Source organism: Lineus longissimus, chromosome 18, assembly GCF_910592395.1.
Source record: "Lineus longissimus chromosome 18, tnLinLong1.2, whole genome shotgun sequence".
NCBI lineage: Eukaryota > Metazoa > Nemertea > Pilidiophora > Heteronemertea > Lineidae > Lineus > Lineus longissimus.
Genome location: NC_088325.1, coordinates 5427336 through 5453836, shown reverse-complemented (window position 1 = coordinate 5453836; position 26501 = coordinate 5427336). Strand labels below are relative to the sequence as shown.

Here is a 26501-nt window from a genome sequence, read left to right as displayed (position 1 = left end):
GATTTCTGTCTGACTACATATGTTAATGTTCTGGTTCATTCTCATGTTATTATTTAAATTCGATAATCTATCAAGCAGAATCATATTTTCATCACGAAGATAATCCCCGAAATGCTGTGATATCACTATTTTCCAATCTGGTATTACATCCTGGTCTCGAAAGACAAACCAGTTTTCACTTCTCATTTTTACCATGAAATCCATTGACCTATCCAATTGATCCTTAAATAGTGTGTAGTCTACTTTAGCACTCTTCTGTCTGTTTTCTGTCTTTTCCATTGGTCTCATGTTAAACCAAGCAAAGCACAGTTCAGGTGTATCTTTGAATTCCTTGATTGGTAAGACATGATCCAACTCTTCTTCTACTATTCGAACTCTGTTCTCGGGACTTTGTCCTATTGGAGATAGACTCCTCTGGTACTCTAACCACTGTGAGAAGAAACTGTCTGTACATCCTAGATTGAATGATGAATTACCGGTCGGACTTCGTCCTGAGAGCAGAGCTCGAGTACACTCTCCCTTAGAAATGCGGTTTAGACCAACTCTAATTTTGTGTCTGTCTCTATTACCATTTTGGTCAAGGTAATCCTTTTTGTAATATGAATTAAAACATGATCTGCAGTTACCTCTATTTCCGTTTTTACCAAATTCACCATCACTTAGTAATTTAATTTCATAACATTTATTACATCCCTTGATTTTACTTGAACCACATTCTTTACAGTAATCAAGTAGTTTATTACGCCTGTTCTTTTCAAAATTAATTTCAGGTTTCTTCTCACAGCACTTAACACAATAAATTGTAGGTTGATTTTCCATGTTTTGATTTATCATATAATATTCTGATTTTCCATGTTTTGATTCATCATATTATTCTGATTTATCATATTATTCTGATTTATCATATTTTGATTTTCCATGTTTTGATATTCCATGTTTTGATTTAACATAATCTGATTTAAGATAAACTGATTTATCATATTTTGATTTAACATAATCTGATTTATCAGATTTTGATTAACATATTATTTTGATGCAAATAATACAAAAACTTATGAATATTCTGATTCATCATATTATCATGATTCATCATATTATTCTGATTCATCATACCATTTTGATTCATCATGCCATTTTGATTATCAAATATTGCTCCCTCCATTTTTTTCTTTATTTAGTAGGACATTTTTTTTTTAAATTACGTTTTTCGAACTTGTTCTTGTGACTTAAGTCACTTTAGAGACTTTATTTCATTTCAATGATTTGATATCAGAAACTGGTAACCATTCATTGAACTTATCACTGTAACCCTTCCACTTCACTAATCCGTATTTCTTGCCTTTACTGGTCTTGTACCTTAGGATTTTCTCGATCTTGTACTCTAGCTGGTCAGGATTAGGAACATAGCTCAATTCCTCTTCATAGAAATATCCTTGAATTTCTTCTTTGTGGTAATCCTCAAGCTGGTAGACGATAGGGTGAGTAAAGATGATCTGTTTGATTTGGAACACCTCCTCAGTGTAGTTGGGCATGTAACCTTTACCGAAAATGGACTTGTACTTTGAAATTCTTACACTGTCACCTACTTTGTACTTTGGATTACCAAATGTCTCTTTGAGGTGAAGACCGTAAAGATTGTACCACACTGTTCCTTCGTTTTCCATCTTTCTGGCGTCTACAGGTTTCATACCTATTGATGAGTGAAATGTGTTATTGTAGCCGCTGACCAGGTCATCCAGAACGTCAATCCACTTGTCTGTCTCCTTAGCGGTGAAATAACGCCACATTTTTTCTTTAAGGGTTCTATTGAATCTCTCTACTACCGCTGCCTTCTTATCAGATTTTGTGGAGAACCATTTTATGTCATTTTCTGTTAAGAGTTCCTTGAAGTGTTTGTTGTAAAATTCTTTACCGTCATCAAACTGGATTTTCGTTGGTTTTGCTTCCTCAAATATCACTTTAAATGCATCTCTGATTTCTTCTCCCCTCTTACTCTTAACTGCTAGAGCCCAAGAAAAACGACTAAATAGATCTATGACTGTTAAAATGAATCTGAAACCCTTATTCTGTTTCTCAAATTTTTGCATGTCCACAAGATCTGCTTGCCATTGTTGATCGATGTACGATACCATTGTCTTCCTGAAGGTGAATTTCTTAATGGCCGGTTTGTGTAGTTGGTGAGTTGGTAGTGTTTCTCGAAATTCTTTCACTTCTTTTTGTTTAATAAGTTTTCCTGAGCTCTGCTCTCGTGACGAAGTCATATCTTCCTTGACCTGTTTCCAGATTTTACTCAAAGAACTGTAAGCCACGGGACTCTCGGGGTTGTAGTACAAATCCCTTAGATACTGCTGTTTGTCATCCTTTACATTCATTTAAATGAGTGAAGTATTTATTTACGAGCCACACAATATGTTAATTTCTGGTGTTACCAATTGTGGTAAGACATATTTTGCCCTTGACCTCTTAGAAAAGGAGTATCGGCACAAGTTCCAGAACATAGTCATTTTCTGTCCAACATATTTCAACAATAAGACATATGAAAGGAAATGGATTTACCAAGACAAGAACGTCTACATAGTTAATCCCGAAGCTGTGGCCAGTAATTTGGACCTTGTGCTTCAGTTTGCTACTCTGACCTTTGCTGGTTCTAACACATTATTCCTCATTGATGACTGTGCTAATTTGAGAGACACAAAAAAGAAGGTGTCCGAGTTATGTAATCTTGCCTTTTCCGGCAGGCACTACAATCTCACTGTTTGGTTACTAGTTCAGAAGTACAATTCAGTTGTCAAGGACTACAGAGAGAACATAAGAATTTTAGTCCTGTTCTTTAACAAGGATGAATCAGCCATGAAAGATGCCTTAGAAGAAAACAGTGTTATTCCTAAGGAGAAAAGACAGTACTACATAGAAGAACTTAAGATGAAAAAAGGATCAAAACTGATCATTAGACTACAACATCCATTTGGATTTACTCTTTCACATCAAAAATCTTAGTACCGCTTCTGATCATCAGGACTGTGTCCGATCATCAGGACTGTGTCCAATCATCAGGACTGTGTCCGATCAATGGTCTTAGTCTTTCTAACCCTAGTAAAATAATAAATTATTAACCCTAAACCACTAAGTCCTAGGATAATCCATAGGTACTCGTATTTCTTCATTTCATCACTAGGTTGGTAGTAATCACTTAATTGTGGTCGCTGAGGTAGTACAATAGTTCTTTCTGGATGTAAATGATTGTAAACAGTAAGTGCTGAATCAGTATTGTTAAAATCAATAGAAGCGTCTCTTTCTCTCTTTAATTCAAGATTAACGAAGTCAACGGTACTTTTCCTATGCTCATCCCATTCTGTGGATGCTCTTTGCAATTGCTCTTGAGCTAAATTATGTCTCTTCATTTCAGTCTCATAGCCATTCTTGTCTAGTTTTTTAAAAAGGTAACTGGATCCAGTGAATGCTAATCCATTGATTATTGCAGATCCAAATAACATACCAATGCCAGCCATTTAATTTCAACGAATTTTAATTTCAATGATGTGTCCCTGAGAGCATAGCTCGAGTTAATACCAATTGGTACTGTACATCATGACCATTAAGATCGATGATGTCACCTTTTTCATCAGTTAAGCGAATATTCAGCTTATTGAATCTTGGTTTACAGGGAATTGCTATTGGTTTCTCAAATGTGTATGCTATTAAATCCCCAACATTAGCTTCCTTTATTGGTCTTGTGGTTAGCACATCAGATGCTTCACCATTACTTTATACACTATTAGATTCGATTATGTCACAGTGAAAAACAAAATGGTTAATTGTTCTAAAATTGATGGGTTTCTCGCTTACAACATCATCCTTACTTTTATTGTCTAAAGGGTAAGGCCATTCTGATTTCATGCCAAATAATTCATTACTTTTACCAAGAAAATAGATCTGATAATGCGCCTCATTTTTTCTCTTTAGGAAGTGTAAGATGGCCTTACCTGTTGGTTCTTCAAGATCAAATCTGACAGCACCTCTACTCATACTATTTTCTTTCAACTTATCCGCAAATACTTTTGAAAAGCTCTGTAGGTCATAGAGACCATCTGGTAGCGTAATCTCTGCCACATCAAACCCCTTAACTTTGATTCGGTTATTCTCCCTGGCTGCACTTATGTTGTAGAATGTACAAGGTATTACTGCAAAAGTTAAAGTGATGCTACATGCATCTTGAATTTCAGTCTTGAGATTGACTGTTAAATCACTTGAACTCTGATCTGGATAGTCACTTGAATCTATGTTCATTACAGTAACCATTTACTTAAGCAAATTTTCGTTTTCAAATTTACCTTTTATCAAATAAGTAAATTATTCTTACTTCATAATATTTCTGGGTAGGATTCCTTGATCGTAAAGGTACTCTAATATTCCATTACTAATAGCTACAGTTCCACCCAGTTTAAGAATTTCCTCTAGGTTGGCCTAACTTGGGGGACCAATATTGATTCTCAAGAACCTTTTCAGTAACATAGAGTAACCAATTGTTGTTGATGCCAACAGTAAACTTTGATACAGTGTATTTATGATATCTTTCTTTCCTGGTGTATCCATTTAATTACTTAGAAAATCACTAGTAAAACTCATTTATCTAGTATTCAGTGCTGGAGCGAACTTTGTTTCAGTGTTGGAGCGAACTTTGTTCTTGCAACACCTTAGTGTTGGTGTGAAGCAATCTGAGAATTCTGAATGTTAACCTGGGCGTCAGAAACCACGAATATGTGCATTTTGTATGGTCCCTTTCCAGATCTCTTTGTAATAGATAATTGAATACCATCTTTTGTGTTCTGGAGCTTCTTTCCTGATCCGTGTAGACGATTATCTTCAGAAGTTCTCAGATCCAACCATAAACCATAGTGATTAGAATCACCATAGTATTTCTCCATGTTCATGTTACAGTCATGAGTTTTCTTCAAATCTTCAGACATAAAATGTTTCTTGATCTCCTCCCATTGATCCATCATTCTCATTCCTTCTGGGAACACCTGATTGGCAACACCCTCAATTGTGATCTGCACTTTACTTATGTTAGGGTTTTCAAACTTCTCTGATCTCTAGCTCCATCTACATAGTCAGACACAAATAGTAATAATAATCCTTTAATAGACATTCTTGGAAAGTTGATGTTCTCATTAATTAGTGTTTCATTAGCAGTAACATTGACTGTCTTAAAATGGTCTACCCAATCATAAAATATTGAGAATCCAGAATTGTACTTGTTACTCAATTGACTAGCAATCATCTTATTAGTAACCGTGTCGTATTCAAAACAAATATTTTCAAGTTTGTAGCCCATGCTAGCTGTGGTTGTGGTGACTATGATTTCCTCCTTTGGTGCTAAAGTTATTTCAATGATAACATCTTCTTGAATTGGAAACTTGTAAAATGGAGCATGATGATGGAATAATTCAAAATCTAATGGTATTTTGTACTTCTTGTCAAACACTTTCTTTAAAGTCTTTTCATTAGCTGTTTCTCCAGTGACATCAGCTTCAGCGACTCCTGATCTTAATTCTCTAAGATTTTTTGACTGAATACCCTGAAAAACTCTATCATTTCTTTCTTCTCCAGTTAGCCACAGATCTTTAAATGTAGAATAATGACTGTATTCGTCAAGGTCAAATATCTGCTCTGTTCCCCACTTAACCACCATCTTTGAAATCAGGTTTCTACCAAGATTATTTACAACACTATTTTTAGAATCACCAGAAATGGTTACATCAGCAGACAGATAAAGAGATTTAGGTACAAAGAATGTATTCTCTCGCAATGCCGGTATTCTAACATACAGTGTTTCTTTGGGGTTAGCAGATGAGGGGTTATGAGTAATGATATGATGCTGCCTCTCAGCTTTCAAACCAAGTGGAATCTTATGTGCCCTTTCGGTATTTAATAAATATCCTGTTGCCATTTTCTATTTATTTACTAGTAAAATTATGTGGCACTCATTTCGCAAACGTAGTAATCAATAAGATTCTCTTAGAAGAGAATAACTAGGTCATTGGATCTCTTCTAAGAGAATATCTAGGTCAGATTGATTGGATTCTCTTCTAAGAGAGTCACAACTAGAAAGTAGAGTATGATACTGAGTCACTTACTGCGAAATGACTTAATTGGATTTTCCTCGTATTGGCTGGTTTACGAGGTAGTGTTTTCCCCGTAATACGATCGATATTTTGTTAAAGCTGACATGATGATTTCTACAGTAATTTCATTGAAGAATATATGTATTGTGGTGTCTGGTTCTTAGGGGTTTCTTAGCTAATTTGAGACAAAAAGGCCTGTAAGGGCTTTGGTCAAAATAGCTTCAAAATACCTATATTCCTACCACCACAATACATATATTCTCACAACCAGCCAGTCAACTTAAGAGACTGGCCTTACCAGCCGACTCATCTGATATAGTCACTACCATCCAGTCAGCTCAAGAGAGAGCCTTACAGCCAGTCTACTGATCAGTTAGATTCACACCCAGCCAGTCAACTCATCAAGAGACAGCTTTTCAGCCGGTCAACTCATCTGACAGTTTCACCACCATCCATTCAGCTCAAGAGACAGCCTTATAGCCGACCAACCAATCAGAGAGATTCACAACCATCTAGTCAACTCAAGAGACAACCTTACAGCCGGCCAACTTATCAGAGAGATTTACAACTATCTAGTCAACTGAATAGACAATCTTACAGCCGGCCAACCCATCAGAGAGATTCACAACCATCCAGTCAACTGAAGAGACAGCCTTGGAGCCGGTCAACCCATCAGAGAGATTCACAACCATCCAGTCAACTGAAGAGACAGCCTTGGAGCCGGTCAAATCCAATTGACAACCAGCAGGCCAACTGTGCAAACAAGAGACTGTGCATAATAAGCAAACTCCATGTATGCTTCAATTCCTTAAACATCTTAAACTCAATTAATTTCAATCTTAAAATTTGTGTAACCGAGAGCTAGTAAGTCTGTGCGGTAAAGCGATATCAATAAAACAGACAGAGACTATGTCACAACCATAAATGGGGCGGTTCCAAATATCAACATCACCAGCTAGTTTATTAAGAGTAATAATGTCACAGCCCTAAACATCGCTGATATTGATTTGCAACCAATCCTGTCCAACTAACAGTATCAGAAACAGACAACTAAAATATCATATATCAATAAGTTTATTACTAAACACTGAGCTCAAACAATGATGTAGAACCAAGTTGTTAACAGTAATTATTTACATCACGCATATCTACAGCATCATAACTCCGCCCGAAACACCAGACAATGTTGTTAAGTTGACCCTTTCATAATTACTGCATAAACAACCTTTCGCGAAGCGCACTCGCGAACAAAGCGTAAAAAGGCTACAGGTAGAAAAGAGGGATTTGCAAGGGGAGGAATAAGATACATCTCATGCTTAGTCTCTAGGTGACTTTATTTGAGGTTCGGGCTACCTCCCATGGCAAGTCATGCTAGCACGACTTGGCATCCTCATTGCTCCAGCCCATTCCACAGACTAATTTATTCCAATATAAATATCCTGGTAAGAAGGTTGGTCAAGTATGAGATGATGCAATCGCCGCATTACAACAAAGGGGCTAGCGGTAGAGTTTATGTAAATCAAAAATGATACTGATATATTCCAAATGTCATGCAACTATATAGGTACTAAAAACCATGTCATGCCAAAATATCTAATCATAAGCCCGAAAAAGACCTAACTAATCTCCCGAAAATTCAACTATACCACTTTTATCTCCAAGATAGATCCACCCCATCCATGACTCTCATCAAACTTTCGCTCGCTTTAATAATTAACTTCGTTGTCTTACAATCTGATAACCTTGCACCTGTGGCGAAGAATTGGTAATTTCGTTTTAAAGCGTTCATCTTGAGATCAGGCACTTTTAGAGTATAATTTACAAATATCAAAATGCATAGAACTGGCTAAGAAATATTATTACAGCATGACACATAATTCTACAAATGAGTTTGTCGATATAGGACGTGTTAGCAAAATTTTGTGTTGAATCACTCCTCGGTTGATACGAATTTTTAGTATTACATTTGCCCGCAAAATCTAACCCCCTCTGTGCATTTCCACATCAACACTTAAGGTCACAACATTACAGTTTACTTTATTTAAGGGCACTGATTAGACATGTACGACTATGTCGAAAAGAGCGAAAACAGAGCCTTTTTTTAATGCTGGTTACGAAGTGAGCGGAATTTCAACAGCAAGTGTTGCATGCCTAATTACAAACTCAAGACCAGCAAAGGCGTTTGTTCTCTCGCATTTCCACCTGATAAGTTTTTACTGGCAAATGAGTATAATTTTTCAGTGATTTTAATCAATCAATTGCAGAACTGTACTAGTCTCGCCAATAAAATATCTCACAATATAAATACAAGTTCAATTGAAAATGCATCAAAATTCACGCTAAGGAGCAAAATGGATTGCATATTTACACACATTAGATGATTATGACAGATGACATCAGTTCAGAAACATACAGAAATGTCTGGTCAGCAAACCAAAATGTCGTTTCACGCAACATTTGTTTTAACATAGTTGTTGAAACAATATGAAACTATAATGAAATTATAATGGGGAAGTACATGCATCATCAAGTGCTGGGTAATACATTACTACATAGTTGTCAAGGGTTGACTTTATATTTCCCTGAAAAGCGACGTAATAACTTGTCATATGGCACTAATATGTCCAAAACTCACCAAACTCCCGGGGGGGGGGGGGGGGTAATCAAAAACACAAACTCCTCCCCAACGACCTTCGTTTATGAAAATAGGGTCATATAAGGCCTAGAACACCTTCCTATAATTCAGCTACTGGCATATTACAATGGGAAATATACAAAATGAATAATACAAAATTATATATTTTACATACATGTATACATGTACATAGTACGTGTATGAATACAATATATGGGGAAAAGATGCAAATCACAGTGATAACCCCCACCAGAGTCTTTTGAAAGGCTCTGCTTCCATTTATTAAAATAACTACACCAACTTCTTTGATCAAACGTGGTCTTGTATCGCTTTCAAACAAGTTGACTACCATACCCGATGAGAGTGAAGTTAGAAATCACTAAGTGCAGCAAATAAACGCTATGATATGTATCACAGAAGAAACCATGATATTTATCACAGAAGAAACCATGATATGTATCACAGAAGAAACCATGATATTTATCACAGAGGAAACCATGATATTTATCACAGAAGAAACCATGATATGTATCACAGAAGAAACCATGATAATTATCACAGAAGAAACCATGATATGTATCACAGAAGAAACCATGATATTTATCACAGAAGAAACCATGATATGTATCACATGAGAAAGATGAAAGATTTCCTCTTTGGCTGCTACATGTAGTGGACTATAGTATACCAAAAGAGTTTTGTATTATGTTATTGGTCACTTTTTGATAGTGGCACTAAAAATATTATTATTTTCATTACATTTGTCAGAGTTACATCGGTCCATTGGCAGGCTCCTGAATAATGGAATGTCTAGATACATATCAAGTTTACCAAAATTAAAACAGAAATAATTGTTTGAAGCCGTCTGTGCCTTTAAATTCCAATGTATAATACAATTAACAATAAACAAAGAAATAGATATATACCAATAACCTTTCAACGAGGTTGATCAAACATGGTTATATTATGATATTCTACGGAGTGGTCAAAATAAACTTTATATTTATCCGAAAAGCAACATACCCTGACATAATACTAGTTCCAAAACTTACCAATACTCGGGAGGTCCTAATCAAAAACGCCCACTCATGCCCAACTACTTGGCCATGTGTATAAAGCAAAACAGGGCCTAGAGGTCATATCTGCCTAAAATTCTGCTGCTGATCGACACACACCCTTATTTGTTATTTCCAAAAAATAAAACCCCATCTGACCCCCATCTATCTTCAGCGCACTACTTCCATGACTACATGACTGTATAAATTAACATTATCTCAATCACAATCTGACAACTGAACATACAATATATTACAATGGGAAATATGCTGAATCCAAATACACCAAAACACACATACGTCTATTAATACAATATATACATGACACACTGGAGAGTCACCATAACTCCCATTTGATAACATGAATACACCACACTACATTGATCAAAAGTGCTCTAGCTTTCAGAATAATAAGAAGATATACGCTTCATGACCAAGAGACATCAGAAAAAAATGTAAGAAGGAGCGTTTTTATAGTCATCTAAAAAAGCGTTGATGACATCTCTTGCAACCGTTAGAACATGGCAACGATTGCTGCCAAAGATATTGATGACGTAGATTTACAGACAAGTTGCCTACCATCCTCGACGATAGTGAAGTTAGAAATCATGAAGTGCAGAAAGACTGCTATGATATGTATCACGGAGAAGATGAAATATTGTCGTGATATCAAGAGTAATACACGGCAGCTGACAAAATTCAAGATTGCTGATATGGTGTACACTACCAATATGGTTGCTCATTGAATGTAGATACCTGAAAGGCAAGGTTAGCGAGTAGTTATTGGTGCTGAGAGTGATTGGAACATATACGCTTGTAAATATTGAAAATGGTAAATTGCATCTTCTTTATTTTTGTGGTGCGGTTTCGACAGAGTGCCTACATCTCGGGCAAGACGGAATCTTCCGTATTCTCAGACTGTTCTTATAAGTCTTATCGGTGGATAAATTTAACACTGCTTGAACAACCCGCCCCTGTTGACGTCTGATCAGTCGACGGTAGATTTAACTAACTATGGTCCCCGATGGTCTGTGATAGTTTGTGTGGTGAAGCTGAATATCTACAGATCAACCCTAAATTACCGACCACTTTCGACGGTTAGCTTAAGTGACCAACTTTTTGCTTTACATACAAATACATACAAATAGCATTTATATAGCGCAAAATCCAATTAGAAAAATTGCTCAGCTGCGCTTAACAAAAACACTGTTCAAATAGTTTGGTTTTTAATCTTCTTTTGAACTCGCTGACGGTGGAGCTGTTGCGGGTGTTAGTGTCCAGCGAGTTCCATAATTTGCTGGCATAAACTGTAAAGCTTCTGCCACCAAATGTATCAAGGCGATACCTGGGAGTCACCAACAACTCTTGGTTATCCGATCTCAGGGATCGCCCTGGGACATACGATGGCAGGATGTCCGAGATATATGATGGAGCCATGTTGTTTTTGGCTTTGAACACCATGAGTAAAACCTTGAAATCGATACGATATGGTATCGGAAGCCAGTGGAGAGTTCTCAAAACGGGTGTTATGTGCTCACGTAGTTGAGTCCTTGCAATTATTCTTGCTGCACGGCTCTGCACTAGTTGTAATTTGTGCAGGAGTTGCTCATTAACCCCAGCTAACAGACTATTTCCGTAGTCTAAACGAGACATCACCAAAGAGTGCACTAGCTCTTTCGTTGCTGCAGTTGTAAGGAGCTTGCGAGCGCGACCAATATTGCGCAAGTGGTAAGTTGCAGATTTGACGATGTAGTTTATGTGTGATGACATAGAAAGAGTTTGATCAAAATACACTCCGAGGTTCCGCACAGGGCCACTGGACGGAGTGACCTGGACGCCAGCGACTACAAGTGATTTAACGTTCAGTGAATCGATTACTCTCTGTGAGCCAAAGAGTTCGATCTCTGTTTTAGAAGGATTTCCTTTGAGCTTGTTAACAGTAAGCCAGTCATGAATATCAACGAGACAGATCTCGAGGTCGATGATCCTTGAAGCGGCAATTGCATCGGTCACAACTGATGGGAATGTCCGCCATTTAGAATCAATTAATCGTCGTAAGTAACAATCCACACTAATTGTCATTACCAACTGTGTTATCTTCAAGAATTCTCTTAAAATGTCATCACCCTGGAAAAAAAGTTTTCTAGATGTACCGGAGGATCTTTTTTTATCTTCGGTGCTAAATGAAGTTATCAAGCAGCCTGCCCTGGGTGACTGGTGTATCATAATGACAGCCAGAACCTGCGCTCATTAAATTGACTAAAATGCCATGGCATGTGCAACTCTGTTTACACGGTCAACATGACATCTCATTCATTCCACGAGCTCTTTTTCAGTTACGCCGTTACCATCTAGGGACGGCAAAACAAACTATACATTCACAATTGTTTTTTACGGTCAATGACGCCAGATGATTCTGGCGTCTTTCACTGTGAAGATCTATTGTAAAGATGGTTTGTTTGGCCGACTCTCGGTTGTACAAGTGTAGCAGTAACAAATGCCCCCCCTGGAAAAAGTGTCCGGCCCTATTGTCTTCTGCAATATGGTTCTATGGAGACCCTGACTGTCAATAGCTCAGAGATTGAAGCGCATAATAGAATCCTTGGTTTCCCGGGCATTCTATCCTAGGACGTTTTAAACTTCTACACCGGCGCATCTGGCAAAAGGCCTATTTTGAAGCATATTAACCATGGGGTTACACAGTGAGGCACGAACAAAAATGCAGATTAAGCCTACATGACAAACCGGCATAACGGATAATGAGATGCTGCTGAGATTTACTTTAGTGGTCTCATAGCGTGTATTCCGATTTAATGACATTTTTCGCATTTTAGAACAAGATGCCTAATTACATGGGACTGAGGGTGTAAAGTAGTAAATATCGGCTTTATACTACTGTTTGAAGGTCAAGAGAACACGTTATACCACTAACATTTCAATGCAGAGCTGCCAGCTGGATGAAATATGACTGAACTAATCAGCCATGGTGTGTGAACGTTACAGGAGGCAACGGAAGATATCCCTAGTTCAGAATGTTGTATCGGTAGCTTTACAGATAAGAAGTGTCAGAGAGGATGTGACTTCTCCATGGACAACTGTAGTATGTCCAGGCTGGGTTGTACAGCACAACCAAGGATACAAAATGCTGTCTGTAATCAAGAGGTATCCTGATAACAGAGGTCAAAATAAATAGAAATGACCAGTTTGGGACTAACACCACTGCCTTTTTTTTTAAAATAAGGTAGAGATTAAAGGAGTCAACAAAATTAACTTTATTGAGAGAAATTGACCTGTCCTGCAGGTGATTGGAATTTACAAAGGGTCGTTTTTCGTGACATTGTGCTCTACTGCGTATCCCTAGTGAGTCGATCGGGAACCAATCTAATTTTAGCTCACCTCTCAGGAGAGGTGAGCTTATCCCATACCGTGGCGTCCGTCGTCCGTCGTCGTCGTCGTCGTCGTCCGTCGTCGTCCGTCGTCCGTTAGCAGGGCACGTTTCGTAACTGTTAGAGCTGTTGAGTTGAAACTTGGTACACATGTACCCTTATGTAATGACACCTTGGAGACCAAGTTTCGGTCCGATTCGTTTCATGGTTTGGCCACAAGGGGGCCAAACGTTAAAAGTGAAAATATGCAATATCTCCCTTAATAGTAGTTGGGAAATTTTGAAAAAAATATGGTAGGTACTCCTAGCAAAGGTGCATCATATATCCTCCGGGTTTTTGATTTGACCTCCTTTTCAAGGTCACAGAGGTCAAATAGTGTAAATTGGCCATTAGGATGTAACGATGGCACGTTTCTAAACTGCAATGACTATTGATACCAAATTTGGTACACATTTACCCCTTAGTCAGGTGATCTCAGGGACCGAAGTTTGGTCCAATATGATTCACCACTTGACCACCAGGGGGCAAAATCCAAAAACCTTAAAAATGTGATTATTCCTTAACTTCTTGCCCGATTGCCACCAATTTGATATCATGGGTACATCTAACCACCATACAGTATATGTCACACAGGTTTTTAATTTGACCTTCTTGTCAAGGTCACAGAGGTCAAATGGCGTAAATTCGCCGTCAGGCCGTAATTATGGCACGTTTCTTGATCACAAATTAAGTACACATGTACCCCTTTGTCAGGTGATCTCAGGTACCGAAGTTTGGTGCGATCTGATTTGCCGTTTGGCCTCCAGGAAGGGGGCCAAATCCTAAATTCTTCAAAATGCCATTATTCCTAGTAATGACTTGCCCGATTGGCACCAATTTTATATCATAGGTACATCTAATTCTAACAACCATTCAATGTGTCACCCGGGTCTTCTTTGATTTGACCTACTTTTCAAGGTCACAGAGGTCGAATGTACTGTAAATTGGCCATTTTGGGGAAATTGTAATTGCTTGGACCTACATCAAACCTAACACTACATGACACAATAACATGCTCTTTATCCATCTTTCCTCCACATGAGGTGAGCACAATGGCCCTGGCCATTTCATTTTATTTAGACCAGCGATGACTTCATTTCTGGTGATTCCCTACGTTGTCCAATGAGCGCTTTTTAAAGTGTGCCATTTGGCATGCATTAGCATGCAATGCATTTTATCAGCGCTGCCAATTGCCGAACAGAATGCCGTAGCTCCGTCAATTTTGAATCAATTTTTATGGGAGTAACATTATTGTGTTGCTTGTAATGTCTCCTTTTTACTCATGTAAGAATCGTAGTACTAAAAACTAAAATGCAAACAGAATCATGCCGATTCTCTGCACATACTGTGGGAATTCTCCACTTCAAAATGCATCACGAACAGACCGTGCACTTCTAATATCGTTTTCACAGAATTGTGGCCAAATTTTCAAGAACTAATTTCTGAAAGTAGTCCCTAAAGACCTTATGACTAATATCGCCAACTCGACTTCGTTTTAGCAGAAAATTGGTTACCGTGTTGCAAAATCAATCTTCCATCTTTAGACTGGTCACAGTGGGTTTGCTGAAATATAGCCTGGTTCCTTGGCCAATTCCATGCGCAGAATACAATTGCACAACTACACGTCATAGCCCGGGCTTTTGAATCGTCAAAAATTCAGTTAAATGTGCCTGTAGCGCCAACTGGCGGTGAAAACTAAACTAGTTCCGTTACAAGTAAAATTGTAAATTTATCAAAAAAATACGACCAGATGTGAAAACAATATTTCCTCTGTGGACCGAGGTATAACGGAATGAAGTTTAAACTTCCCGATGACCTCATTCGCTTAATGTAGGTCGGATCGCGCTGATTTTTGGTTTCTGAGTTCATCTTGGGTTACGCCTAATTTAACAGCGTCAACGAAGTGCCTAGGCCTTGCGGTTACAAAATGCCCCAAAGTGACACGGATGGAAGGTAGGACAGACACCATTCCCTTAGTAATATTACCAGCTTCGCTGACTCTGTCAGCTGAGCTAAAAATGATATATAAACATATATTTAGAACTTCTCATCAGAACACATCAAAAACATATTCAGATGTGCGTACATGTACATGTATATGTTCAATGAGTATCTTACAATAATTAATAATTGTTGAATGTTCTTTGATCAAATTCTACTTGTATCAAAGTTAATTGTTGCAACCAGATGCATACCACGTATGCCCATTTGTTGAGTATCAGAGAATTTTTTCCAGGATGGGTTTCGTCATCTGGTTTCAGATGAAACCCGAAGTGTTTGTTTTTGAAATTTTTTGAAAATATCTCATTAAATTGGAATACATGTTATGACATCATATCATATTATTATCTAGCTGTTTCCTTTTTAATGAGCCTTTATAATCTTTAACTTTGACCGCTCATAACGTTTTCAATTTTTGAGATATTTTCATGAAATAACAAGCTTTTAATTAACACTTTTGTTTTCGGTCGTTTTAAATGCAGAATAAACTCCCATTTAACATTTGCATTGTGAGATACTCTTTGATGTGTACAACTTGTACCAAACCTACCGCAAACTCAGCGTGCACCAGCGTGTTGATGAAAATGCACATAAGTTGGCATAAGTTCAGCTATGGGTCACAGCGTGACAGCCGCAATAGTAAATAACATTTTCCATTCCTAGGACAGGCCAACACGACAAGCTGGAAGCCTGCCTGATACTCGGCAAGCATGGCGAATCAATTCTCCAGAGTGGCCATTTTCTTTTTCATTCATATACCATCTGTGAGATAAGAGTTGCAACCGGAAAGCTGTGCTTCCTTCATGCATTTTTGAGGACTATTTGAAGGGTTTTAGAATAATTCTGAATATCACTTAATACGAAAATTTTTTCGTACATGTCTCAAGGGATAATATAAAGTTTTAAAGACGATCACCATTTTTCAACAAAGAAAGACATGAAGGCCATGATAGACAGACATAGGGAGTGTTTCGCAAAGGAAAACAAAGATATGTCGAAATATAGAAGGAAAGAAAACATTTTGGACTACTGTTAGAAAGATAAAGACAATCACCAGAGTTCTAAAAACATTATGTTTAGAAGTAAAATCTGCAACTCAGGCTGAAGACAACACTTATCGGTGAAGATCGAAGGAAAGACTTACCGTAAATGACAAACACTCAATTACTTAATCTCTGACGAACACAGCTAGTACAGGAGCACAAGCACCAATGTACACGTAAATCTTGAACGGTTGGATTTGATAACGTATTACCAACATATAAGCATGTTTTATTTGTTTTTATGTGGCAGCGTGGTTGGAAAGGACTTTTTATGCATGTTGTCTTGATCTCGATAGGAACCAATTTAAAATGTCATTTCCTATAAAATATCAAGGGGGCTTCTAAAACCATGCTTATCTCACTCAGAGGCACCATGTTTCTATATGTTGGTAATATATTTATAGGGTCGATTAAATCTAACCGATCAAGATTTGCGTGCGAAAAATTAACAAAAACTCTAACCCCTCTATCTCCTACTGAAAAATCTTAAGAATATGATTTTTTGGTCAGGTAGGTGTACTCAATCCCACAACACATTCAAATCATTTCTAGCCTGTGTGTTAGGTAAAAGTCGCTCAGCTCCCGGACTCTAACGTTTGAGTTCACGACGTTGATTTCATGCTCATCATGAAGTATATGTCAGTGTTGATGTAGTAATTGTTTTGGTAGAGACATGTTATTGGGAGTTTCATGAAGCTCGAGCGCTGCTCAATTGGTTGATATCAAGGAAATACGCGCTTTACTGCTGAAGCCGACGTGTGTGTAAACTGAACTTGGGATGTGTGTCAGCCGTGTGTTGAAATGCCGTCCAGTGATATTTGATGCGTTTTTCGCTCACTTGGACATGATTCAATATAATTCAATATGTTTCTAAAGCTCAATGGTTGACCCCCTTTTTGATGTTTTGCTTTAGCAATTGTCCCTTACGGTATTTATCACTGTAAGAATATCTAGAAATGTAGAATTTTTCCGTCATTGTCCGATTAAATTGGCAAAAAATCCACATGGGGCGGTGAACAGAGGTAGGAGCTAATGCGACAATTATGATTTATTTAAAGAAACAAAACACCGGATTTAACATCCTGCAGAAAGGGTGGAATCAGGTGTTTCCAGTGAGATACAACACGAATTGGCTGTCCTTCTTATGCAAACACCTTGGAAACCCATTTTGACGTAGACTATACGTCCTGTTATCGGGACACGTCAACATCGCACACATTCGGGAAATCTCTCCAACATGCCAAACGATACTTTATGTAACAAAGGATTTCAATCAATATGACGCAAAAGAGGAACTGTCTTTAATCAGTTAGAGTCTGGATTGCACGAGATTCTTCCTCGTGTGATTAAGATATTTAAATTGCATGGGTGTATCGTCCTCCTAGGTAATGCGATATTTGCTTCATACATTTTGCACATTTTTCGTCCAGCTCGAGTCCATATAGAGGACACCCAACTCACCTCTTCATGATGTACATCGGAAGCGATATTCTCCTCGAACGCAACTGTCAAAACACGACGGTAATTGATCCCATTATACTTCCCACGTTTTCTAGGAACCGAACGTGCATCGGACCAGACTGCCCTTGATAAATCACCCTGGAAAATATGAATACACTTCTGAGGCTAGCACGCGCAAACTCGTTCCAGGGTTTTGTATGTTAACATGGTAAAAGGAACATTCTCAATATCAAATTGTATGACCATGTCTCAAATGCTGATTTATGGAGGTGATTAGACAAGCGAGGGTGAATGTCCAAGTGCTGATGAGAAAGAGGCTTGAGATGGACTCTAATCCGGACGCTGTCTCGAGTTAGAGTCACTTGACCAATAATCTCAAATTGCACATAAACTTAGTGGCACGCAAAAACGTGCAACCCATCTTTGGTGAGGGACACTCTTTAGAGAATAAATCTCCAAGTGCGGTGCGAAATCAGATGAAATCAGCTGTGTGAAATCATATTATCAAGGTGTGAGTGGTTCATGTGATGTAATCAGCAAGCCGGCCACGGGCGGTTGCCAGTCAAATTCTCTTACCACAACCACGGCATTTTGGCTCATTAGCATTATATTTGGCGGCACTATTGTTAAGATTGGTTGGATCGGAAACTGCTTGTTTTTTTTTAATTTTCTCCTACAAACAACCACTCAGAGCCAAAGAGTTGTCCTCTGAAGAGAACAGTAGTAACTGAAAGTGCCAAGCCATAATGCATAATTGAAATAGGTGAGGTAATCAGTGAAATGGGCATGATTTCATTTTGTATTCGGTGGATAATCCCCCATTGATAAAGGTGTGTCATTTTATAATATTGATCATGAGAGTGATCTATCTTACATGTTATCATTTTATGCTAGGTAACCATTGAAATGTGATGTTGGTTGGAACAGTGACAGAACATTCCCTTCTATTGTATTGCTGGAACTGTTCAGATCTATCAGTAAAGTTAAACAGTTCTAGGCCTGAACAGTTCTAGAACTTTTCCAATCCACAAGCAACCCAATGGCTTGGGAGAAATGATTAAAATGAGGTTCGAAGGGATTATGGGCTAATGAAGAAGCTTTTGTGGACTTCGACACTGTCTCACGAGAATTGTGGTCCTTATTAATTGAGGGATTGCTGCCCTCAGTCCGCTCGCAAACGGCTCAAAGATGCCCGACACCAATTATACAAATGATGTCGGCCATTCAAGAATTCCGGAGTCAGGGCGCTATTATTTGAGATTAATGATGCATTTCTCACAGGCCAACAGCGCCGCCTATCCTTCAGTCAAAAAAAAACTAGTGAAACTATCAAAAAATATTTTTTCTCATCCGCTACAACAATTATGTGGTCAGAGTTGTCGAAACACTGCTAACACATCAGACTTGCAAAAGTAAGGGGCGTATCAAGGAGAAAGCAGGGTGTCTTGTGACAGAGGGGCACCTGAGTGTGGATAAGCAATCATGTCAAGTTCTTCTGCCCTGGGAGTCAAAATTTGAAATCAGAAGGACGAGCTAATTTTTACTGTGAGATTTTAAATTTTCTCTTCAGAAACGGAATTCTGCCTTTAGAGTGAGGTTAACCTTATTAATAAGTGTATCGATGGGTCGAGCGAATGTCAAGGTTACTTCTGCGCATGCCCGATACTCAGACTTCATTCCGACAGAGATAAAAACCTTTTTTATGACCCCTCGTTAAGTGGATTAACTATGGGGCTCTTATTCGATGTTAGGCTGTTAATGAACCGATCGAATATTCCGAGTCACTGTAAAATCGAGGCGAAAAAATATTCATTTTATTTACGCGCAGATCGACGCGAAAAAAATGATTTATAATTTCTGCGCATATGAGCTTTTAGCTCGGGAATTTAATTGAATAATGAGATTGGGCGTAAATTGATGGCTGTGTGCTGTTAGCTGTTAGATGTAGCAATTTCATTATGGATTCATGAATGGCGTGGTAAGTTTCGAATTTAGTGTGTTAGTGGAGCGATGGTGGTGTTGAGCTTTCAATAGTTGTATTAGGGGTCTTAGGGAGCAGCAATTTGATTTGTGAGGTGCCGGCTTGGTGGTAAAATTTCTGGTCTAATTTTCCGAGCGATAAGTGTATTATTACGCTGTTAAGATTCAGAAATAGTGATTATCTCTTAATTTTGGGGTGTTTGGGGGGCTGAAATTTTAGCAAAATATATTTCTTAAAAAGTGGAAGGTTTGTAGTAATAGAAAAACACACTGTGTCACGCTCGGATATTCGCATTGTGGCTGCTGGTAGTAGCCAATGCAAGGTGGACTCACTTAGTGGGTTTTTTGTTGGATTTAGCGGGAACTCAGCGGTTTAAAAGGGCGTTCGCCAAGGCTCCAATACCCTGCCAATACCTTGGGTAGGCAAAGTGTGTTTTTCTATCACTAATGACCCTCTTACCGAGAATGACATTGTGTATAGCATAACCTAGCGTGCTTGCCTATGTGGTAACTGTACGTGCAGCAAATGTCCTTATCTTCTATCGTTAGCCAGTACCAGTGGAAATAACCGTTCGCTGCCACTGCTGTGTGATAAATGCAGAAGACAGTTATGGGATCAGATAAACCATAAGGCTTTTTGTTTGTGAAATATTTCACTAGTACCACAATTTGAGAGTTGTGGCACAGACAGGATGGAGGGAAGAGCACCGGGCTCTAACTCAGGAGGTCGCGGGTTCGACTCTTGGAAAGGTCATAGCTGTTTTATATTTGTGTTCTTGAGCAAAGCAGTAAGCCTTACTTGGTTCTAACCCATAAGTCAATGGGTAACTTGACGGTAGATATGACCAAATGGTATGATCGAGACATGAGAGCTAAATACCATCCTCAGATTCAATGTATTTTACTCGACGCTTATCGAGCCGTTGCAATGCGTATAACCATTTGCTACCGGCTGGATTGCCAGCTGTTCTCCTACGTCACAGCATCCCCTGTCGCTCGGGGAAATATGAACTTGTTTCGAATAAATGCAAATCTCTTTCTAGTTACTAAAATTTGTTTTGTTCATTATTTGTCTTCATATTCACTAAAACTGCTGCTTTTGTATTGACCGTTACTTTGTTCCGATGGTAAGGGAAGGACAAACACGTATGACAGGATATTACTAATTTTTGTAATAAGAACATATTTCGCAGTGTTCAACTCAGTGTTAGGAATTTCAAGCAAATAAGAGATTGTGCGTAAGATGTGATGATTGTTTTCTGAATCAAAAGTGATCGAGTTGCAAGGAAAAATTATTTGGCAGATTCCGCCTCATCGCGCAAATACTCATCAGTTTACTCGAGGGACCCTGATGTGTGTGAGAGGAGAAGCATAAAACAGTACTGATCCTGGTATTTGAGGATGGCTGAATACATGCAGCTTGGACACGACTAGACTGTGATCCTACCGATTGGTTCAGCTCAAATCTGGAATATACAGTACAGGCCTAAAGCTAGTGCGCAGTATTTCTTCGGGCCAGATTCATTGTGGGGGAAAACGTCTAGTACAAAGAACGCCTGGCTTGCGCCAAACTAATAAGTGAAGAAGGTCTGGCCGCGCGAGACTACTGTGATAGAAATGACCATTACTCTGTGACGTAGTCATATACGTTTTACAATAACAAATGCTCTATGCATGCAATAGCAGAAACATGCCGTCCCGAGCTTCGCGCGATATGTACCATTGAGGAAGGTATGCTCATTAGAATAATCTATTATTAGCCCCTGCTCGAGGTAATCTTACGCAATGTTGCTCTGCCCACATACATCGTGCTGGAAAAGCGTCTCGTACAAAGAAGGTCTGGCATGCGCCAGTGAAGAACTTCTGGCTGCGCGAGACTACTGGAGATAAAATGACCATTGGGTAGACAAAGGGTGTTTTTTCTATCACTAATTACCCTCTTACCGAGAATGACATTGTGTATAGCATAACCTAGCGTGCTTGCCTATGTGGTAACTATATGTGCAGCAATATGGAATGATTTTTTATTAACATTTCCTGAACTATATACCTTCTAATTATCACTTTACATCAATAGGTCGGCATTAGGTCGCGTGCTTTTCTTTCCTCGTAACAATATACAGCAAAATAGTTACAACCCCACAATCGCGCTATAAGTCCATAATAAGGCCACGGTGATCCGTTATAAATGTTTCGCCAGCTTCGCTATTTTGCCGCTACGCAGCGCGTTGGGTCATTGCATCCAGCAGTATTTGAATATAATAGAAACGCTTGGAGAGTAGCAGTCAATGACGGAATGGGTGTAAGTTACGTCAAAATGCCAGCAGATCTAGGGAATAAACAGGTCAACCACACTGTGCATATCGCAAAGCGAACAGATGTAAACACGCAGCAAAAAAACAGCAGAATTCAGTCGCAGGGCTATTCAGCGGGGCAACCCCGCATGGGTGCAGTTTCGTCATCAACTTGAACACACATTACTACAACTGTCACTACCTACCTTTCGCAAATACGTGTATTTGCAGACTGAAATCTTGAATGTATCAATTCGGAAACTCACGAGACCGCATGCAGGTCGAGTGGGTTTCCGTGGGCCAAGACAACTACTCGTGTGATATTTCCACTCAAAACAAACACTCGTTTGGTAAATTTTTATTATATCAAATCACAGCACTCAGTATTTGCTATATGTTACGCTTTATCAAATTTGGAGTTATATTACATCAGTCTGTATATGAATATTTCTAATAGCCATAAGAAATCTTCGCTCCCAATTAACTCTTGGGCGCCAATACCGTTACAACTAAAACGGACATGAGTGTGATTATCCTATTTCCAGATGAACACAACCACATTTCGTTGAAAGTCATCAAAGACACAATTTTCCAACTTAATTGCGCTGTCACATTATGACGAACAGTAGTAATTCATGCATGTGAACTTTTATTAGCTAGTTGGTGAAAATTCACGCTGGCATAAAGTAGTGCTATACGTCATATTGTGACAGCGCCAGCGTGCTTTTAAATGCCCAGCACAATGACCTATTGTGGTGCACTTGATTAGAATTAAAATGGAAGTGGAGTAGGACTAGTTCGCTCTTTATTCTTCATGAACAAAATTGAGGGAGTTATATAAGGACGTTCGAAGTTGAAGACCCAGGAGGCACCATCTACAGATTATGAGATGCTGCTTAAATTTAGTTAAGTGATGTCATAGCGTGTATTCCGATTGAGCGAATTTTTTTCACATTTAATCATCTTTTGACGTTCTCATCAGGACATAATAAAACGTATATATAGTGTATGTTCGATGAGTGTCTCAGAATTATAATTAAATTGTTAAATTTTCTTTGATCACATTCTACCAATATCCAAGTTAATTGTTATGTAACCAGATGCTTACCCCATTACATAATGGCCATATGTGGAGTATCAGATAATTATTCCCAGGATGGGGTTCGTCATCTGCTTTCAGATGAAACCCGAAGTGTTTTGAAATGTTGATAATGTTTGTCAACATAACTAAATTTCTTTATTATCCCTGTTATGCAACATAGTTATGCCATGATGTTATCAATTCATGCAGTTTTGGATATGAGCGACTCATTCATAATTGTATGTTCTACACATGTGGTAAATTTCATAATGGTATGTGAAGTACATAGCTAGTATTTCAAGAATTACATTGGAACACTTGTTATGACAATTATCTAGAAGTCTCATTTTTTTAATGAGCCTTGCTGAATCTTTAAACTTGACCTCTCATCACTTTTTTAATTTCTAAGATATGTTCATGAAATAAAATGCATTAAATTAACCCAATTGTTTTTGGTAGTTTTTTATGCAGAATAAAATCCAATTTAACATTTGCATTGTGCTAAATACCCTTTAATGGGTACAACTTACACCAAACCTACCGCAAACTCATATCAGTGTGCACCAGCGTGTTGATGAAAATTCACATAAGTTGGCATAAGTTCAGCTATGCGCCACAGCGTGACAGCCCCAACAGTGAATAACTTTTTCCTTTCCTAGGACAGGCCAACACGACAAGCTGGAAGCCTGCCTAATACTCGGCAAGCATGGACAATCAATTCGCCAGAGTGGCCATTTTCTCTTTCATTCATATACCATATGTGAGATGAATAAGTTGCAACAGAAAAGCTGTCCTTCCTTCATACATTTTTGAGGACTTTTTGAAGGGTTTGGGAATAATTCTGAATGTCACTTAATACGAACATTTCTTTCGTACATGTCTCGTACAAATGCTCAATTACTTAATCTCTGGCAAACACAGCTAGTACATATGCACAAGCATCAATGTACACGTAAATCTGGTTGCCTGTACTTTCCGGAAAGTTGGAAACCTGGAAACCTGGAAAGTTGGAAACCTGGAAACCTGGAATGTGAACTAGGTCTTCCTGCTAGGTGGCGCTTGTCATCCAGCTGTATCATTTAAAGGGCTCCCTGGCTGGATGGATGATGTAACAGTACCCGCTAGGTGGCGCTTGTTATCCAGCTCTGTCAGTTAAAGGGATCTTTGGCTGGATGGAAGATGTAACAGAGTACTTCCTGCTAGGTGGCGCTTGTCATCCAGCTGTATCATTTAAAGGGATATTTGGCTGGATAGAAGAGGTATCAGGATACCTGCTAGGTGGCGCTTGACATAAAGTGGTACTTCCTGCTAGATGGCGCTTGTCAATAACCTGTGTAGGTTAAAGAGATCTTTGGCTGGATGGATGATGTAACCAGGTACTTCCCACGTGCAAAGCGCTGGGGGACCATCTCAATCATCACTGTATATGTGTGTCTATCCATATAAGAATATATGTAGTGTGGTGGTAGGAATCTAGGTAATTCTAAGCTATTTTAACAAAAGCCCTTACAGGCCTTTTTGTCTCAAATTAGCTTAGAAACCCCTAAGAACCAGACACCACAATACATATATTCTATCATTCATGAAATGGTCAGTGAAGCGTTGCAGTGAAATGGTAAGGGAATACTAGAGTTCAATGGGTTAATGTAATCATTACTTACTGTATTCCAACAGAAAGTACACGTCAATAGCTTTTTTCCGTGCATTTTACCTGATATATGATGTTGGCACTGTTCACTGCATGTACATAATTTTACTAGTAAATAAATAGAAAATGGCAACAGGATATTTATTAAATACCGAAAGGGCACATAAGATTCCACTTGGTTTGAAAGCTGAGAGGCAGCATCATATCATTACTCATAACCCATCATCTGCTAACCCCAAAGAAACACTGTATGTTAGAATACCGGCATTGCGAGATAATTCATTCTTTGTACCTAAATCTCTTTATCTGTCTGCTGATGTAACCATTTCTGGTGATTCTAAAAATAGTGTTGTAAATAATCTTGGTAGAAACCTGATTTCAAAGATGGTGGTTAAGTGGGGAACAGAGCAGATATTTGACCTTGACTAATACAGTCATTATTCTACATTTAAAGATCTGTGGTTTACAGAAGAAGAAAGAAATGATAGAGTTTTTCAGGGTATTCAGTCAAAAAATCTTAGAGAATTAAGATCAGGAGTCGCTGAAGCTGATGTCACTGGAGAAACAGCTAATGAAAAGACTTTAAAGAAAGTGTTTGACAAGAAGTACAAAATACCATTAGATTTTGAACTATTCCATCATCATGCTCCATTTTACAAGTTTCCAATTCAAGAAGATGTTATCATTGAAATAACTTTAGCACCAAAGGAGGAAATCATAGTCACCACAAACACAGCTAGCATGGGCTACAAACTAGAGAATATTTGTTTTGAATATGATACCGTAACCAACAAAATGATTGCTAGTCAATTGAGTAACAAGTACAATTCTGGATTCTCAATATTTTATGATTGGGTAGACCATTTTAAGACAGTCAATGTTACTGCTAATGAAACACTAATTAATGAGAACATCAACTTTCCAAGAATGTCTATTAAAGGATTATTATTACTATTTGTGTCTGACTATGTAGATGGAGCTAGAGATTCAGAGAAGTTTGAAAACCCTAACATAAGTAAAGTGCAGATAACAATAGAGGGTGTTGCCAATCAGGTGTTCCCAGAAGGAATGAGAATGATGGATCAATGGGAGGAGATCAAGAAACATTTTATGACTGAAGATTTGAAGAAAACTCATGACTGTAACATGACCATGGAGAAATACTATGGTGATTCTAATCACTATGGTTTATGGTTGGACCTGAGAACTTCTGAGGATAATCGCCTTCACGGATCAGGAAAGAAGCTCCAGAACACAAAAGATGGTATTCAATTATCTATTACAAAGAAATCTGGAAAGGGACCATACAAAATGCACATATTCGTGGTTTCTGACGCCCAGGTAAACATCCAGAATTCTCAGATTGCTTCACTCCAGCACTGAGGTGCTGCAAGAACAAAAGTTCGCTCCAACACTGAAACAAAGTTCGTACAACACTAAATTAAATACTGAATACTAGATAAATGAGTTTTACTAGTGATTTTCTAAGTAATTAAATGGATACACCAGGAAAGAAAGATATCATAAATACACTGTATCAAAGTTTACTGTTGGCATCAACAACAATTGGTTACTCAATGTTACTGAAAAGGTTCTTGAGAATCAATATTGGTCCCCCAAGTCAGGCCAACCTAGAGGAAATTCTTAAACTGGGAGGAACTGTAGCTATTAGTAATGGAACATTAGAGTACCTTTACGATCAAGGAATCCTACCCAGAAATATTATGAAGTAAGAATAATTTACTTATTTGAT

General features: G+C 38.3%; 2 protein-coding genes across 3 annotated transcripts in view; both read right to left on the bottom strand.

The window, feature by feature from the left end:
• Window positions 1-26501, bottom strand: part of LOC135502518 (uncharacterized) — a 476607-nt gene that overhangs the window by 129831 nt on the left and 320275 nt on the right. The window lies entirely within an intron of this gene.
• The window catches only part of LOC135502450 (hemicentin-2-like), a 209847-nt gene continuing 190529 nt past the window's right edge, over window positions 7184-26501 (bottom strand). For both annotated transcript variants that reach the window (XM_064795286.1, XM_064795287.1), the window contains exons 13-14: window positions 17746-17883; window positions 7184-10571 (exon numbers count right to left, since the gene is read on the bottom strand). In XM_064795286.1, coding sequence (XP_064651356.1) covers window positions 10539-10571; window positions 17746-17883 — 171 coding nt within the window. In that variant the 3' untranslated portion in view covers window positions 7184-10538. The remainder of the gene's footprint in view (window positions 10572-17745; window positions 17884-26501) is intronic.